This window comes from Gekko japonicus, unplaced genomic scaffold, assembly GCF_001447785.1.
Source record: "Gekko japonicus isolate JY-2015 unplaced genomic scaffold, Gekko_japonicus_V1.1 scaffold632, whole genome shotgun sequence".
NCBI lineage: Eukaryota > Metazoa > Chordata > Lepidosauria > Squamata > Gekkonidae > Gekko > Gekko japonicus.
The window spans coordinates 483898-503314 of record NW_015172025.1 but is presented as its reverse complement, the minus strand read 5'-3'; the positions used below and the strand labels follow the sequence as shown (position 1 = coordinate 503314).

The 19417-nt window shown below is 48.4% G+C and overlaps 1 protein-coding gene across 1 annotated transcript in view; it reads right to left on the bottom strand.

Moving 5' to 3' along the window:
• Window positions 1–11429, bottom strand: part of EEF2 (eukaryotic translation elongation factor 2) — a 19199-nt gene extending 7770 nt beyond the window's left edge. The window contains exons 1-10 of the mRNA XM_015420541.1: window positions 11304–11429; window positions 7951–8165; window positions 6623–6804; window positions 6051–6262; window positions 4990–5168; window positions 4303–4408; window positions 3022–3135; window positions 2402–2540; window positions 2101–2296; window positions 127–385 (exon numbers count right to left, since the gene is read on the bottom strand). Of these exons, the coding sequence (XP_015276027.1) occupies window positions 127–385; window positions 2101–2296; window positions 2402–2540; window positions 3022–3135; window positions 4303–4408; window positions 4990–5168; window positions 6051–6262; window positions 6623–6804; window positions 7951–8165; window positions 11304–11306 (1605 nt within the window). The 5' untranslated portion in view covers window positions 11307–11429. The remainder of the gene's footprint in view (window positions 1–126; window positions 386–2100; window positions 2297–2401; window positions 2541–3021; window positions 3136–4302; window positions 4409–4989; window positions 5169–6050; window positions 6263–6622; window positions 6805–7950; window positions 8166–11303) is intronic.
• Between the last annotated feature and the right edge of the window lie 7988 nt (window positions 11430–19417).

Sequence of the window (19417 nt, the reverse complement as noted above, 5' to 3'; positions counted from 1 at the left end):
AGGGGGGGGGGGGGGGGGGGGAAGCATTCACATTAGCCAGATGCAGGGAAGCCACATGACATTAAAGCCACCTTGGCAGACACAGAGCTCAGAAGCCATGCCAACCCCCTCGGCACGCCCACTGACCTGCACCATAGGGTCCGACTTGGCCAGCCTCTTCAGGCCTTCCACCAGCTTGGGCAGATCAGCCGGGTTCTTGGCCTCGACGGCCACCCGCACCACAGGGCTGACGCTGAACTTCATGACGCGCATGTTGTGGGCATGCTCGAAGGTGGTGATGGTGCCCGTCTTCACCAAGAATTGGTCCACGCCAACCAGCCCCACGATGTTCCCGCAAGGGACGTCCTCGATGGGTTCCACATAGCGGCCCATCATAAGGATAGTCCTGGGGGAGGAGGGGCGAGTGACATCATCAGAGGGGGACAGTCACGTGGCCGGACACACAGACGGGCCACTGTCACATGGACAGCCCCTCCCTCCCCCTTGCACTTTGCAAGCATTGTAATAAGAGGCCAGGTAAAATACCAGGGAGCCCCTTCTCCAGGGTGAACTGCCTCCTTCGGCTATTCCTCAGGGACCACGATGGATAAAAATCATTTTTTTAAAACTTTAATTGGATTTTTTTAAATAAAATGCTTTGAGGAAAAATCTATCTAAATATTGTTTTTTATTTAAGATACATTATAGTCCAAAGGACTATCATGAAAGATCTTTGTGAGTGTATCCTTATGTATGTTTAAGCAAAAGCAATACACGCTATAAAATAATTTAAATGGTTACTGTTAATGGTTGTTTTTCTCCTTCCAGTAAAGTACAGAAAAGTTGTCCAAATAGGAATGATTAACCTATTAAACTGGAGATAGTTCACCTTACGATGGTTTCATAATTAGCTATTTCAGGTGGCAAATAACCAATCATTACTTTTATGATAAGGAGCTGCGGTGGCTCAAGTGGTTAAGACGCTGAACTGCAGGCTGTGGAAGGTCAGTAGTTCAGCGGTTCAAGACCCAGGTGCCGCAAGACAGGGTGAGCTCCTGTCTCTAGTTCCAGCTCCTGCCAACCTAGCAGTTCGAAAGCAAGAAATTGCAAGTAGATAAATAGGGACCACCTCGGTGGGAAGGTAACAGCGTTCCGTGCGCCTTGGTGTTTAGTCATGCCGGCCACATGACCACGGAAACGTCTTCGGACAGCGCTGGCTCTTCGGCTTTGAAACGGAGATGAGCACTGCCACCCTAGAGTCGGATTCGACTGGCTTTCGAGCAAGGGAACCTTTACCTTTACTTACTTTTATGATAGAACTAAAACTAAGCAGAAAAGTTATTACACTAAAATGAAACCTTCATCGAGGTTGTAAGTATTAAGGCTAGCAAGAGTGAGCTTTTATGTAGAAAACCATGATTTAAATGGATTGAAATGACTAGTGATTTAAATTGTGATTTTAATCAATTTGATGTAAATCAAATCCACCCTGCCAGGGACAGAACTCTTACTTCATGCACCAACCTTTGAAACTGCGCGTGCGCACACACAATGTTTGCATTGATATCATTTAAACGGCTGTTTTGGGGGGAATACAGCTGGCACCCAACTGGTCACTGCCACCTCTATTTTCAGCTTATTGCATGCTACTCGGCATGCAGCGCTGGATCCTGGAGAAGCAGCTCCCCCCCACCCCCCCCCATCCCCGCACACACACACACTGCATGAGGCTCTCGCACCAAGAGGAGGCTTCTGGACTCCACCTGTGGGCTCCAACCTTCCCCTGCTTTGTATTTTGCACTTGTCCTTTGAGCAGAAACCTGAGCACAGTTAAATTAACTTGGTGACTTGGCATCGATCTTAACCCTGCTAGTAAAGAAATGATGTATTTTTAAAAGCGAAAAGGGGGAAAGTTTCCCTGGAGAAATACAGGAACGGAAAAACGTTCCTAAGTGAAAGCTCATTTGTCTCACGCCGCTGGCTGAGTAAAAGCTGACAAAAGGCCAAACAGGACTGGAGCAGAAAAATGGGGAGGGGAGGGCTGTGATGGGCGATACCCTCCCCACATCTTTTAGGCTGGACAGGAAGGTAGCGGCGAGATCCTAGAATGGAAACACAGACCTTTGGATTGGCTTCAGGTAGAGATCTTCCTTTTTGCCTGGTGTGTAATTTGGTCCCATGATTCTGACTTTCAGGCCAGTGGAAACCACCCCAGAGAAGACGCGCCCAAAGGCGTAGAAGCGGCCTTTGTCCGAAGTTGGCACCATCTTGGAGATGTACATCATCAGGGGGCCCTTGGGGTCGCAGTTCTTAATACCTTCAGATGAAAACGGAGAGGACAGTCACCTCGGTGAGGGGGAGGCTGTCTTGAGACAAATGTGAGCGGGCCTCTCCCCCCCCCCGGGAGAAGCCACTGACTTACCCATGGCCGCCTCATCATCGGGGGGTCCTTCATACAGCAGCTCACAGCGGTACTTCTGGGCCGTGACGGGGGAAGGCAGGTGGATGGTGATCATCTGCAGGAGGGCCTCGCCGGCGGGCAGCCAACGCCTCATGACCGCCTGGGGGCACAAAAACACACGAGGGGCTCCCGTCACGGCAAAGCAAGAGCAACACCGTCACATCGGATCGGGGGGACACGGGCAGAATTAGGTCCCCCTGATTATACTGTCACAGGCAGATTCTCCTGCGGGGTTTCAGCCATTCAACAAACCAACATTAACCAGTTTGGTGTCGTGGTTAAGTGCGCGGACTCTAACCTGGGAGAACCGGGGTTGATTCCCCACTCCTCCGCTTGCAGCTGCTGGATGACCTTGGGCAAGCCGTAGTTCTGTCAGAGCTGTCCTTGAAAGGGCAGTTTCTGTCAGAGCTCTCTCAGCCCCACCTCCCTCACAGGGTGTCTGTCGTGGGGAGGGGAAGGGAAAGGAGTCTGTAAGCCGCTCTGAGACTCCGAATGAAGGGCGGGGTATAAATCCAATCTCTTCTTCTTCTTTCCTGCATCTGAGGTTCACCCCCCCTCCCAGCCGAAGCAGCTGGACTCACCTTCAGCAGGGGCTTCCCTTCCTTATCTTTGTCCTCGCTGTCTAACTTGATGTCCAGCTTCTCAATCAGCTTGGCCGTCTCCTCCTTCCGGAAGTTCATGATAGCATCAAAGACCTTTGAAAGTGATTGACAGCCATCAGACCACAGTAATCCACCTTTTCATCTCCCCTCTTCCGGGGAAATGAAACAAACACAGCCGCCAGCTAGCAACCAGCCTACAGGCGTAGAGGCAAGCTCTATCCCTTTTCAGCCTACTTGTATTTACAATACATTAAGACACTTTGAGATTCAGTCGAAAGGAGACAAGGTAGAGGACTGAATCCCATAGGCCTGTTCCATTACTGGAGAACGCAAGACGCTGGATCAGGCCAGTGAGGGTCCCTCTAGTCCACCCTCCTGTCTCACGTAGCGGCCAACCAGTTACTATGGTGCACCAACAACAGGGCATGGATGCCAAGGCTTGACATGGATGCCTGGCACTGGTATTCAGAGGTTTACTGCCCCTGAATGAGGGGGTAGCGATCAATGCTCCCTCTAATCTGTAGAGTCTTGTGAGCAAAAATTCCACTTTGTAAGCTACTGGCTTTAAAGTTGTGAGCAATGCTCCTTCTAAGCTGTGGAGTCTTGTGAGCAAAAATTTTACTTTGTGAGCTCCTGGCATTAAAGTTGTGAGCGAGCGATTTGGCTACTGCCTAAATTAGTGTGCTCTGGAGTCATTCTTCCTGAGCTGAGACAAAAATGTGTGAGCCGGAGGCTAAAAAACTGTGAGCCACTGATAGACCTGTCCTCCATGACTCTTGTCTACAGGAGCTTAAGAAGCACACAGAGCTTGAAGAAGAGGAGCATGCCACGGCTAGGGAAAAGGTTCTGTGCGATCTGACACAGGGGAGAGGGAGAGAGGGAGAGAGGGAGAGGGAGAGAGAGAGATCAGCCACAGAAGTACCTCTGATCTTCCTACTGAATGCTTTAAGAGAGATCTGGAAGGGACTTAATTCCTAACTTTGAGGAAGGGTCTCAGAGCAAAACGCACACTTTCTCTACCCATGGGTCAAGAGGCAGAAGATGGTTTTAGCACAGAGACTCCCAACATTTCAGAAAGAGAACTGCAGGGAGATCAGCAGAGTTTGCATCAGATCTTTTGAAAATCTCTTCAGCCGGACGTCAGGTCAAAGTGAAGAAATTTTTCTCATCATCATATGTGGAGACATTCAGCGTGTGTGTGAGGGGGCAACGGGCTCTCTGGAGGAAGCCAAGCAGGTTGTTTTAAAAAAAATGTGTTACCTTGAAGATTGGGTCCAGAATCAGCTGGCAGAAAGTCCTAGGTAATTTCTTTCCATCGGGGCTATTGGCAGACTTGCTAAATTTGCCGGTGGCTGGGTCAAAGTATCTGAAAAAGGGAGAGACAAGAGCATTTGGGCCTACCTTCTCAGAATTATACTCCCGTGGAGGCTCCCTCTACAGACTCCTATGCTGTTGACCACCATCAGATGAAAGTTCTCTTGCTGGGTCACATGGTGCTTGGACATTTCTCTGGACACACACAGCATTGGGCTACCAGGTTATCTAATGGACTCTCTTACTCTAACTAGTAGCAACCAAGACTTTTGACCCCTCGTCACCAGAGAACTAGGAGCGCAAGATCTGAGACTGAACTTGAGAGTTTCTGCAAGCAAAGATTGGTGCTTGACTACTGGGCTACAGCGAACTCTTCTCAGACTACTGGAATGGTCTAAATGAGGAGGATCTAGTCCCCTAAAAGCAGCAGTCCAGATTAACTGTGTCCAGATCAGTGTATGCCCCAGATGCAGTAAGTGTGCTGCCAATTGCAAGACACCAGTCTAATATCACTCATGGACACAGCCATACACATTTCATGCAACTACAGCAGTTCGGTCTAGAAAAGATGGTCCCACGGAACTTCCTCCCACACGACACAATGGCTTCCGGCACTTGGGCAGAGGCACCCACCTGTCTCCCCAGAGCTTCTTCATCATGTCCTCCACCTTCTTGGCGCGGTCAGCCGCGTTCAGCTGACCTTCGCCTTTGGCTGCAAATTTGGCCACGTACATCTCTGCAAACTGCTTCAGGGTGAACGCCCAGCCATGCAGGCCGGAACCAAAGCCAACGGTGCCCAGAACCGGATCGATCTGGAAGGCGAGTAGAAGTCAAGACTCAATCCTCCCGCCACCCCACCTCGCCAACAAGGCTCAACAGAAACAAAGCCTGCTTCAAAACTAAGAGAGGGACAACTTATTTTGCCTCTTTTACCATTAGCAAGCGTAGCTCAAGGGAACGAGGACTGCTGAGCTTTATGTTGCGTTTCCCTGAACAGTGAAAATACTCCCCTTGCTGTGAATAAGCAGCAACCGTGGAGAACCCCAGTAAGGTCCACTGGTCCTTCTAGCCGACTGCAGCCAACGCGGGCTGGCAACTGCTCTCTCCAGGGTCCCAGCCAGAAGGCTATTCACTGATGACCATTCCGCGGGACTGAACCTGGAAGCGTTCTGTATGCCCTCCAACCTCCAAGGTCCATCCCCACCAATGTTCCCTCTAAGCTGAGGAGTCTCGTGAGCAAAAATTCTACTTTGTGAGCTACTGGCATTAAAGTTGTGAGCAAGCGATTTGGCTACTGCATAAATTAGTTTGCTCTGGAGCCCTCCCTTCCTGAGCTAAGACAAAAATTTGTGAGCAGGAGGCTAAAAAACTGTGAGCTAACTCACACTAACTCAGCTTAGAGGGAACACTGATCCCCACCCGTGGGAAAGCAGCTCTCTGGATACGACAGGCCACAATTCAGCAGAAGGCCCTTGACATTAAAACTGCGGGCAGCTTCTAACCAACTCCAGCAACTTCAGACTGGGTGCGTGCCAACCTGTGCAGCTTTTGAGGCCTCTGGGTGCTTTGCAAAGACTTATCGAGCGGAGATGTGCCTTGCAGTCACCAGATGGGAGGGTTTCACTTCTGATCACTGCTTGCCCTTCAGGTGCGAGCAACCCCCCCCCAAACCAGCCACGGCTCCCCCCGCTTACCATAATGTTGCCCATCGGGCCGCTCTCGCCTTCACCGTAGGTGGAGATGATGACGTTGACGTTCTCCACGATGCGCTGGAAAGTTTGGTACAGCTCTTCGGGCTGAAGCTGCAACTCCAGCAGAGCCCGGTCCATCTTGTTCATCATCAAGACAGGCTTGATCCTCTCAGCAATGGCCTGGCGCAAGACGGTCTCCGTCTGGACACACACACCTTTGGGAGGGAGGAGAAAGCCAGGTTGGGTTTGCTGGGGTAGGGAGGGGGGAAACTTGCCTACAGAGGCTTGGAAATTGCAGATACTCCAGTCTTTTATCATATAAAAGCAGTTTTCTTTACAAGGTCTAGATCCAGACATGATCGTGGGGGGCGACTCACTTCCCACTAGGCACCTCTGAAATTGCAAAGCTTCTTGAGGATAGAAAACTGAGCTGGGGCATACGAAAACCCAGTATGGCCGGGGGGATGTGATGGGGGACAAGAGTTTAACCTGCTAGCTACCGTCCCGCACCTGCTTGGGAGAATCACCAGCCAGAGGGTACAGTGCCAAGCCCTGAAACAAGGCAGACAGCTCACCAGAAACACAATCCACAACAACCAAGGCACCATCGGTGACACGCAGGGCGGCGGTGACCTCTGATGAGAAGTCGACGTGACCTGGGGAGTCGATCAGGTTGATGAGGAACCCGCAGCCGTCTTTGCTCTGTTTGATGAACGCCAAGTCACTCTCCGACAGCTCGTAGAACAAAGAAATGGCCCTGTGGGAAGAAGTCAGAGCTTTCAGGCACCCGCTCCCCAATATGCACCTCACGGATTTCGGGTGCAAGTGGAGCGAGAGCGTCCTTTTACCGAGCAGAATCTTTGCAAACCACTGACCCATTTACCCTTTGTGATTGAATATACTGCCTTTTGTATGTGCCTCTACTGAGACTGGGTCCCACGATAGCCTATTGGTTTTGAAAAAGAATTACTCGAAACGCGGCAGCTTGCATCCGGACTACGCGTCTCTATGGCTTATGGAATTCTAGAATGTTTGGATTATCCAGGAACTATATGAGTACACTCCATGATGAATGCACGTCAAGTAGGACTATGATATTACAATACAACTGGAGTGAGACACATTGACATTTTTGGGACTTTATTCTCCTTCCTGTATATTTGTTGTTTCTTGCAAGAACACCTTGGCCTTATATAGTTATATATATTGTTTATCTTCAGCCAGCGGTTTTTTGTGCTTTGTACCTATTCATGTACGCTGGTTCCCCATCCTTTTTGATTTTGAGAGTCTCACCCTAGCCTGGTGTTCAAACCAGTTTTGCCAACAGAAGCACCCTTAACATCTCCAATTCTTCAGTATCAGGGTACATGCACAGAACCAACATATCTTCAAATGCACCTGAAGCACAAACGTGTGCACACAGAAATGAATGTTCTGGGTGTGCCTTGCTATACAGTGGGAAGGAAAACAAAGGAACAGAATTCCTTAGTTCAGCTAACCAGATGGATTTGCATTTTATGTTCATAAGCCCTTTTGTTCAATTCTGGGCACAAGTTATCAACCTCTTTCTGAAAGCCGCCAATGGTGCATGCACGTGGGGGTTGCAAGGAAGCTCTCCTCGCTGACAAACTGTTTTGGTTCAGGAAGCCTTCCTTAACTGCTGGCAGTTCATATAAATCTAGAGAAGCAGAGAGCCTTGTTTGAAAAGACTGGGGCACAGATGGCAACTGAGGATACATTTCCTTGCTCTGTCTCTCATGCATCTCTTAATTTTCAGAGCACCACATCACCAACATGAAACTAACTGGGTGTGAAAGATCCCACAATGGTTGGTTCCCATTCCTGGCCAACCTATGAGGATTCCTCGAGAAGGCACAAAGAGAGTCAAAAGAGGCAGACTTACGTGGATTTGATGGTGATGCACCTCTCCTGTTCGTCTTTCCTTGTGTCGGTGAAGCGTGTTTCCCCAGCACGGGCTGAAGCAATGATTCCGGCTTTGCAAACCAGTGAGTCAGTTAGGGTAGATTTCCCATGATCCACGTGGGCAATCACGGACATGTTCCGGATGTTGGCCTTCTTGTCCATGATGGCCCGGATCTGGTCTACGGTGAAGTTAACCTTGCAGGAAGAAAGGGGAAATAGGGTACGGTTACACACTTCAATGCCTGCCCCACCTCCTAGAGATTGCAGACCCTAATCACCAACAATTTTCTTAATCATTTCATAATATAATCAGGCAACTCTGTAGAACTCAGCAAGACATACATAGCTAACGGCCTGAGAACCCATTTGCCTGGTTCCTGTGATGTTCAACTACAGCAATCTCCACTTAATACTAATTGCAGCTGCTCTCCAAAGTAAGTAGGAAAACCATAAGGTGAAGGTTCAATCTCCCGCAATGGTTTCATCTGGTAGGAGCAAGCTGTGCCATAACCAGAGTCTGCCTGATTTGAATATCACAGCAAGGTTACAGGGAAGAGACAGAGCATGCAAGCTTGTGGTGTGCTCCTGACAGCTAGATCAACATCAGCACCAATGTTCCCTCTAAACTGTGTAGTCTTGTGAGCAAAAATTCTACTCTGTGAGCTACTGGCATTAAAGTTGTGAGCAAGCGATTTCGCTACTGAATAAATCAGTTTGCTCTGGAGCCTTCCTTCCTGAGCCAAGACGAAAATGTGTGAGCCGGAGGCTAAAAAACTGTGAGCTAGCTCACACTAACTCAGCTTAGAGGGAACACTAATCAGCACCCCAATGTGTAAACTAAACAGGAACATACACGCCCCTAAACAGCTTGTCCTTGGGAATATCAGCACAGGGGCAGCCCTCACCTGCCGGTCACACACCACCATTACAGAAAACGAACTGGGTATAGCTTTCGATTTCTCACCATGCGATCACAGCAAGGCATTACAAAGCCAGCCCAAATAGCTCAAGCCGACCTTCACAATACATGTTTAACCTAGAAGGCTTGGCACTATTTACTTTGCTTCCATGTGACTGCCGTTAAAGACGCTACCATGGAACAGGCTGTAAAGCAGGGGTGTCAAACATAATGCCCCGGGGGCCAGAACCGGCCCGAAGACCACTTGGGGAGGGGAGTGGGTGGAGCCACTCCGATTGTGGCTTCAGCACAGTGGCACAACCTTGTCTACAGTAGTCCAGCAGCGTGGGAGCTTCTGGCCAGTGCTGTACCGCTGGCTCTCCGGTCCACCCATGTGGGTTTTCCTCTACACCCCCTGGGGCCTTGCAGTTAGCAAACACCAACTCTAAACTTAGCAGCTACTGTCCTTTATCTCCGATACCTGGCATTATGTTTCGTGGCACACATGGCCCAGCCCAACAAAGTGACATTTGTATCAGATTCGGCCCTCGTAACAAATGAGATCGACACCCCTGCTGTAAAGGGTGAATCAGCTGAACCAGTGACGTCAGCCATGCCAGTTTGGCACACAGATGTGATGAGGTAGTCACAGAAAGTTAAAACTGGGTGGGGAGAGGCTTGGAGATACGGATGAGCTGACCAACCGCTCAGCTCTGCAGGGAAATGCCACTTTGCGCACAGAGATAATGCCACACCCCCCACCACGTTCAGAGCTCAGGTGTTTGTGGTACAAGATGGCACCCTACAGAACAAGCATCTGTTTTCCAAACTGGTCTGGCAGGGACCCACTAAAGAAAAACGAGACCCTGAGCTTTCTAGTGTTTCTCCGCAAAGACTGCAGAGTTACATAATGGGGTGGCTTCAATGCAGAGGAGGGGAAAAAATCAGATTCTACCGTTTGCTGCAGTACCTCCTTTTAGCCGTCTCCCTCCCTGGCCTTTCCACCCATCTCCCTTGGGCTTTCCTGCCACATACTTTAGCACTCTAAATGTCTCCCCCCTCACCAGCTCCCAAAACTCCACTGTAATTTTTCCTGAAAAGTATCAACCAGATATGGTTCTGAGGAATAGTTTTGCCTCTGTGGTTGTAACTGAAACCCCAGCAGGCCTAAATGAAGACTCCGGAACATTCAAAAGGGGGGGAGGGGGAGCAAAACCAAAGCCTATTTGGAGAGGGGGCCTGAAGAAACCCCAGAACTTGTACTCCCCAAACCAGCGACAGAGGGAAGCAAGGCAAGCTCTTCATCCAGCATCACAGTTTCAGAAACCAGGAAGTAACACCTCCGTACATAGGTAGGGCAAACCTTGTGCGCAAAACATGACCTTTCCTGACATTATGTAATAGATGTTGGGGGAGGGGGGGTCTGTCCTGCTTCCCCACCCCAAATTTCCTCCAGTTTTTTTTAAAAAAACGAGAGTCAGCCTTCTTGAACACCGACGTTCACGAATGTACCTCAATGTATAAAGTCATCATGAACTTTAAGAATTTCGGTAAGCGGAAGGAAAAATGGTGGGCATGCTCTCTCTGTTTGCCCAAAGCCTCCCGCAGAGCCTCTTTCTAGATTCCGTTGTATTTATTTCCACAAGGGGCCTTATTCCTAGTATATAACTTCGTTTATAACACTGCGTTTCTCTCCCGTGGGGACCCAAAACAGTTTGCATGGACTCCCCCCTCTTCCGTTTTATCCTCACGAAACTATGAGTTAAGCTAGACTGCGGACTCAGGACCGGCCCAAAGTCATCAGCCCGTGGCAGAGGAGAGAGACCATTCGTGGCAGGGCCTTCCAGACTAATGCTCCCTCTAAGCTGTGGAGTCTTGTGAGCAAAAATTCTGCTTTGTGACCCACTGGCATCGAAGTGGTGAGCGAGCAGTGTGGCTGCTGCATCAATCGGTTGGCTCTGGAGCCCTCCTTCCCTGAGCTGAGACAAAAAGGTGTGAGCCGGCGGCTAAAAAACTGTGAACTAGCTCACACTTACTCGGCTTAGAGAGAACATTGGTCAGGACCCCAGTCTGATATGCTCTATCCCCTACTACGCCACGCTGGCCAGCTGCTCCCCAACCCGAGGCCGTGGCCTTAGGGCCTCCTCCCGCAAACGGAAAGCCCATTATATAAAAGATTGGAGCGCAGTGCTCTTAACGCAGAGCCGCAGGGCCACATCCCCGCGCCCCTCCCCTTCGGACTGGAGGCTCCTCGCGGGCGCGGACGGCATCCGCGTGGGATACAGATCCATCCGCCTCCGCGGGGGCTCTCCTTGCCCGACTCTCCCACTAGGCCTCGGCTTCACCCCGCGCCCAGTCGGGCCGCAAACCGGGCCGCCCACTCGCCCCCGGTCCCCGGCTTCCCGCCCGCCCAAGCAAAGCCTCGGATGGCTCACCATGTCGGCGGATGGCGTCGGATTCTCCGAAGGCCGCGGAAGGGATGGCGAGGGGGCGGGGGGGAAAAAAAAGGCCGGCAACAATGGCGGCGGCTCCGGCAGCCCTGTCTCGTTGGCAGGGGCCGAGCGGGCGGAAGAGGACGCTGACGTCAACGGGCCGGAACTTTATAGGACGGCGCCGGCAAGGGCGGGGCCCGGAGGAGGAGGAGGGCGTGCCTCAGGAAGCGGGGCTCGGCGCATGCGCCCAAAGCCTCCCCGCTTCTCCCCCCAGAAGCCGCTCTTTTTTCTTGGAGGGGCGACTCTATGATCAGCCAGAGATATGGAAGGGGGGGGTTGTTTTTCTCTCTCGTTAAGGGCTTTTAGCCTGACCGGAACCGGGTGTGCGTGAGGTAACCACGTGGCTGTAATGCGGAGCGTTCATGCTGGGGGCATAGTTCAGGGGAGCCGCCCTGGGCTGTGCCCTTTCACTCCCATAGCGATTTAGTCTCTGTGCAAGTTATAACCCACTGTTGGTGAACAGTTTATGATGCAGCTGGAATATAGCAAAGAATCCTGAATGTTGAAACTTGAAAGACAGCACTGCTCTGTCCCAGAGTAACTGCTATCTTCCAGGTATGGAGAATCTGAACCACATACCACAGCATTTAGATAGAGCTGATTATGGAAGCTCTTATGAGAGCAAATGTGTCTCCTTCAGCAGCTACAGAGGGTAAATACAAAAGGCGTTCCTATGAAGAATGTTTGTGCATTTTCGGGGATGGGAGGATTGAGTCAAGAGAACCTATAAATCACTATGTTCTCCACATCCTTTCCAGCATATCGAATTGTAGCTCGGGTGCATAGAGGGACAGGAGAAAGGTACCACCTTGTGAACATTTTAAAAAATTGCAGTCTAATATTAAAAATCCTTGAATTATTTGCCTTGGATCCCCAAATAGATAACCATTGTTGGGGTGTTATTTCCCTTTGAAGCCCTCCCTCCATGTTTTGTTCTTTTTCTAGATCAAATAAAATCTTGTACATTATTGAAAGAAGTCCCTTTGAACTGTTCAAAGACTTGTTGCTGATTTTTTCAATCTTGGTTTTGGGCCATGTGAGATCCCCGTATCCTTTAACCCTTCTATCATACTTTTTAATTGATAATATCTGAGCCACGATATCGTAAAGTTTATTTTTTCTTCAAAGTATCTCTTTGAGGGAACTTTCCCCTTTTCAAAAAGATCTTGTATTCGCTGAAAGCCATTTGACATCCAAGCTGCAAAAGCACCTCTTTCCATTCCTGGAGAGAACCAGAATTGTTGAGTGTAACTGGTGAGAGGTGAGATCTTAGGAGCTAGCATTTTTTTCCCCGTTTCCATATTTTAAGTGTTGCTGCCAGAAATGTATTTTGTTCTATGGATTTAGGTCTTTGTGTCTCAGGCATCCAAATGATTTCTTGTAAAGTAAATGGGCTGATGTATGATTGCTCTGTATTGCATCCAGTTCGCACCCAGTGTATTTTGTAATATTTGAACCACCGTTGTTAACGCAGTTGCTTGATAATATACCCCCAAGGGCACTTCGGTTGGGGACACAACACCACCTGGTGATTCCAGGCCCCTGGGAGGCAAAGCTTGCTGCGACCAGGGCCAGATCCTTTTCAGTGGCGGCCCCTACCTGGTGGAATGAGCTCCCGGAGGAGATCAGGGCCCTGTGGGACCTTATGCAGTTCCACAGGGCCTGCAAGATGGAGCTCTTCCGCCAGGCTTTCATATAGGGGCCACCACTACCACCACTACCAATGGTGGAGACAACAACTGGTTCAGGGGCGGTCCCCGGAAGATCTGCCATAATCTTGCATGGCACTGATACCGCTGGACTAGCCTTGGACCATCTACAGGACAATATCACTCCCAATGAAATGACTGATACCATCATGAAATTATTCGAAGACCATCTTGTTTGCATAGAGCTTGTGGGGAGGGCAGGGTAGAAATGTAAAAAATAAATAAATAACGAGGGTAAACCTAATCCTCCTATAGTCACTGGTCTGCTCAGATTTCTCTGATCTATCCTAGATTTAGTAGAATTCCATAAAAAATTTGAGAGAGTGCATTGCTATTTGTTTAAGTCTCCATCAGATATATATATTGGTAACGCTCAAAATGAAAACAGGAAACAAGGCTACGGCAAGACTGACTATAGCGGCCTCATGGAAATCTCCCAAACCTCCTACCATTCAGAATTGCTGAAATAAATGTTGGGATCATTTTATAATGGACAATATTGCAGATAAATATGAAGGGCAAACGAGTAGTCATATAGGACCTCATACCAAATTTGTGCACAGGTGGTTCCCTTTGATCACATAGTTTGTGGGAAAGGATCTACTACCATCAAACCGTAACTATTTGGAATGGATACATTTTTGATTCACAGTTGTTTAGTTTCAGCTCTCATCATATAAGTATTAGATGTGAAAAGTAGATTAGACTGAGTATAAGGCTAGTTATGTGCAGTGTACAGATACTGAGTTGAAATTGATTGAAAACACAATGTACTATATCTTTCAGTATGCATGTCTGTATTGTTTTAATTAAATAAAATGTGGGGGGGGGGGGGAGGGAACATGTTGTTTTTGAATGGAAACTTTACCAGGACTTCAGTTCTGTTTATTTAGTGCCAGTCTGTCTCCAATTCCCAGGGAGAAATTTTAGATTTTACTCTGACAAGCTTTTAGCCGACAGGAATCAAGAAAGTATTTTAATGGTGGCTACATTTGCGGTGAAGGCCATAAGGTATCGCCAACAATTTTTAGATGGAAATGCCTAGTTTGATTTTATGCTTAAGATTTTATAAGGGATGTCTGGCTGAATTGTATGCCCTGTTTGTTTTATGGCTTTGGTGATTATTTGATGGGTCTTTGACGGTATTAAACATTTGATGATGACGACGACTAAAAAAGTAGCATACCATCAATATTTGTTTTGATTTTAAAGGGAGAAAAAGCTATCTGGAGCTTCGTATAGTTTGGCCTCTAGGTGCTTATCTTAACCCTTTTTATCTCACCTTTCCTCCAAAAAACTGAGGGGGGGATACACGCTCCCCTTCCCTCTGATTCGTTCCTATAATGACCATGAGAGAAGGAGACTGGTGGTGAGCTTCATGGCTGCGCGTGGTTTTGATCTGAACCCACCTCTTAGACAACAATAGAGCCAGTTTGGTGTAGTGGTTAAGTGCACAGACTCTAACCCAGGAGAACTGGGTTTGATTCCCCACTCCTCCACCTGCACCTGCTGGATGACCTTGGACAAGCCATGGTTCTGTCAGAGCTGTTCTCTCAAGAGCAGTCCTCAGTCAGAGCTCCCTCAGCCCCACCTACCTCACAGGGTGTCTGTTGTGGGGAGGAGAAGGGAAAGGAGTTTGTAAGCCGCTCTGAGACTCCGAGTGAAGGGCGGGGTATAAATCCAATTCCAATCTCTTCTTCTTCTTCTATACCATGTTGACTCTCGAATTGGGATCTAGCAGGTTTTCTGTAATGAACTTTGAGCTTTACTTATACAAGTACTACCATACATTTCTTCTTAAAGCTGCCAGTGGTAACGGGCGCCAGAGGAGGGCTTTGGTTTTTCATAAGAAGTCCCTTCATTGATTCACCAGCCCAATATGCCTTGGTGTAACCCATCTGGAATTCTGAGTGGGTCTCAAGACCTGGTGAGAGTTGTAGAAGCTGTTACACCAGTTGAGAACAGTGAACACAGTGCTTAAGTTCAGCATTCAGGTCAATGGAAAGTTACCCACGTTGGAAGTTCCAGATGCCATGTCCCATCTCAGACCTCCAGACTTTGTGGCAAGAGAGGCTAGATAGCTAGATAGGCACACTGACCTTTCTTCCTGTCTTTACTCTTCTGCCACTGTCCCCTTTGAAATACAGATTGTATTCTCAGGGACTATTCCCCTTCCTTCCGTTCTCTCAGTCCTCTTGAAGAGGATCTGTCTCCCTACATGCAGCAAGAGAGAAATATGCAGTCCTCTGTTGGTACCATGAGGCAGATGGGCCTCTCGCCATCCGCTTCCATCCTTTAGCTAGTAAGTTAGTACTCCATCCTGTCCCTATTCTTTCCTATCCAAAGTGTACTTCTCAAATAAAGAGAGAAGTATTTGTTTTCTAAACTTGCAACGTGACTCTGTGTAGCTTTGTAAGATGGGTAACCTGGTAAAGTGATGCTCCTGCGTTTGTAGCTTTATTTAAGCAGTCTGCTAACTAGTGGTAACTGGACTGGCCACACCAGTTAACCCCAATAACCCCTAAAGTCCAAAACTGTAACATTTGATTTCAAAAGAGGGGAATAGTAAAAAGGAAGCTGAAGGGGAAACACAAGAGAGTTAAATCCCTAGAGGATGCTTGGAAGTGATTTAGCACCACATTAATTGAAGCCCGAATAGAATGCATTCCATAGATTAGGATAGGCAAGTCAAGGAAGCCATAAAAAGTAAAGATGCTTCTTAAAAAGTAGAAGGTCTGCCCCAATGAATTAAACAGGAGGGACCACAGGCTCTGGCAAAAGAAATGTAAGTCAATAATTAAGCATGCAAAAAGAGATTTTTAGGAGTGAGTTGCTAAAAGCATCAAGACAAACAATAAACATTTAAAATATATATCTGGAGGAGGAAACCAGCCAGAGCAGCAGTGGGGCCTTTGGCTAACAAAGGAATGAAGAGATTGCTAAAGTAAGATAAGGGGAGATGGCAGAGCAATGAATTTTTGGCTTCTGTATTTACTGTGGAAAATGGGTGGCATTTACCATGCCACAGCCCCTATTTGCAGAAAAGGAGTCTGAAGAACTGAGTCAAATTGAGGTGAGATGAAGTTCTAGACCTATTGGGAAAAGCCTCCAGGTCCCAAGGGCATACACCTGCGAGTTATTAAGGAACTCAGATGTGAGATAGTCGATCTATACGTAAACGATCACTAAATTCAGCTGCTGTACCAGAAGACTTGAGAGCAGTGTTCCCTCTAAGGTGAGTTAGTGTGAGCTAGCTCACAGTTTTTTAGCCTCTGGCTCACACGTTTCTGTCTTAGCTCAGGAAGGATGGCTCCAGAGCCAACTAATTTATGCAGTAGCCAAATCACTCGTTCACAACTTTAATGCCAGGAGCTCACAAAGTAGAATTTTAGCTCACAAGACTCCACAGCTTAGAGGGAGCATTGCTTGAAGGTAGCAAATATTAACACGAGTTCTTAAAAAGGGAGCCAGAGAGGAGCCAGGAAATCACAGGTGACGAGGGGAAATCACAGGCCAGTCGTGGGATAAGAGATTCTCTTATGGATTAAAAACTGGTTAAATAGGAAGCAAAGAGCAGGAATCAATGGGCAGCTCTCACAATGGAGGGAAGTAAGCAGTTGGGGTCCCACAAGGGATCGGTATTGGGGCCGGTACTACTTAATTTATTCATCAGTGATCTGGAACTTGGGGTGAGTCGTGTAGTGGCCAAGTGTGCAGATGACACATCCAGTGAAGCTGATCGGCAGGAGGTTCAGGATGGCCAAAAGCAAGTACTACTTTTCACAGAGGGTGATTACAATGTGGAATTCACTGCCAGAGGATGTAGTGATGGCCACAGGAATAAACAGCTTTAAAAGGGGATTAGATAAATTCGTGGAGGATAGGTCCATCAGCCTCTATGCCCTGTTGTTGGTCCTCCGGAGGAACTAGTTGGTCCCTCTGTGAGACAGGATGCTGGACTAGATGGACTCAACCGCAGTGCCCCCTCCATCTGCAATAGGTGGAGGCACAATTTGTCCTACCTTGCAGAATTGTTGTAAGGATTCCCAGCATAAGGTACACAAGATGCCATGAACATGCCGAAGCACTGGCATAGAGTCAGTTTGGTGTAGTGGTTAGGAGCGCGGACTCTAATCTGGGAGAACCAGGTCTGATTCCCCACTCCTCCACATGCAGCTGCTGCTGTCAGTCACAAGTGTCCTTGTCAGTATTTCTTAACTGTAAAATGGGTACGTTGTTTCAGGAATATCTTCTTTTAAAATGTTTCAGAAGATGCTACCGCTATATACGCTTATTAGGCATAGTATGTCACCGACAGATAAGCCACTCAAGTTGTCTGCTCTGCTATTGCTTTTATCAGATGCCAGGGGAGGGAAAACACAGGAAGGCTACGACCTGCATGGACCTATTTATGGACATACAGGTGGCTGGCTAGACTAGAATATGAGACCCTTTAGCCACATCAAGCAGGTGTCTACTTATGGGTAAGTGTATCAAATTTAGAGTCCCGTGGCACTTTTAGGGCCAACAAAGGTAGTTATTCAAGATATGAGCTTGCGCACGCACACGAAAGCTCCCGCCTTGAATAAACCTTCGTTGGTCTTAAAGGTGCCCCGCGGGACTCTAAATTTGTTCTATTGCTTCAGACCAACATGGCTGACCACCTGGGTAAGTTTATCACTCACCAGTAGCGGACTCTGTGGAACCTCCATAGTCAGAAACAGCCGGAGGGGAAGGGATATAAGCAGAGGGCTTGTTCGTGGGCCACCTGGCTGGCTGCCGAACCCAGACGGGAGGCCGAACCCAAAGAACTTCAGGTCAGACCCAGCCCACCACTTCCGTAATTTTGCCCTTCACAGCTTCCACCTCCTCTAGGAGTTAACCATAAGAACAGTCAACTGACACCAGGAGATATTAAATTGAAATCTTTACTTTTATTTATTTAACAAACACTATAATCTTGAATTTTCGAAGAATGTGTATTGAACAAAAGAAAAATAATTTCTTTTTTTTTACAAAAAAGGGGGAGGGAGAGAAGACAGGATCTAGGCAAAAAAACACACAAGTGCCGTATGTACAGGATGGAAAGTTGGCCAGCTTTGGGGGGGGGGAATAAAAGAGGGCAATACAGACGTCGAGGGACAGTGACCTGGCTTTTGAGGGGGAGGGGAATCCAAGGGGACAGGAAGTTAAACAGAGTTAAATTAGAGTACAAATATTGGGGAAGAAAGTGGAAGGGGGGGGGAGAAGAGAGCTAACCCTACTGCCTGGCTGAAAACGCAAAGCTGAAAATCTGTACAATAAAACTTCATTTTGAACGGGGTCTGCGTGGTTTTTAAACAAAACAAAAAATGCCAACGTATTGCTTACTTTGAGATGTGACACTTTCACTGACTTTGGAGAAGGGAAGTGGCCAAATTTTTCAATGTGGGTTATAAACAGAGAAACTCAGGTGAGCCGGACAAGCCCCCACCAAGCCCCCCCCCCGGCCCCCATCTGTCTCTCCGAAGGAAGGAACGATGTTAGGCCCCGGCTTTCTAGTTGGTGGGTGCCGCTGCTGCCTGTCATAGGGTCTCCCCAACAGTCTTGGCAAAAAGTCCAGAGGAGAAGGAAAAGTCGTGCAAGTAGACAGGAATGTTTGCTGTGATGTGGGTGAAGCTTCTTTTAAAAAGTACCCACCTGCAGTGGTCTGGTCTCCTCCCATAGTGGCGGTACAGATCTGGTGAGGCACCTCGGATTTTGGAGTTTCCGGGAAGAAGACGCAAGAAGGCGGCCTGCCTTGGGATCCAGAAAGATGGCCCAGGTTCCCTCAAAAGTGAGAGGCAGGAAGAGGGCGTCTCTCGGGTTCGGTTCTGAGTGGCTTCTGACATGCCCTCGCTTTTTTTGGGGGGGGGGCATTTCTTTTCCTTTCAGAACACCAGGAAGCAGCAATGATTTGCATCTTTCTTTTTTTAAAAAAATTAAGGGTTCTACATTCATCACTGAGGGAGGGAGGAAGTGCTGCTAACAAGTTATGATGGGAGGATGTGGTTATGGAGAAAAGCGAGACCACACAACATGACAAAAATGCAGAAGGGGCTGGTCCAACAGCCAAGGAGGGAAAACCGTCACATGAAGAGGACCCTGGGTGTCCTGTTGATCCAGCTCACCCCTACATGCCTCCAAGAGACACACTTTCCCCCCACCCCACAACTAATACACACTCTTCTGCACAGTTACCCACAGCTTCTTGCATTGGGGGATCACTGGTGACTTTCACCTCCCTCCTCAGCAAGGAGAGTCTGGAGCAACCCCCGGAAAAGAAAGAGGTCGGAGGCCAAGTCCAGAGGCTGGTGGCAGTGGTGGGGA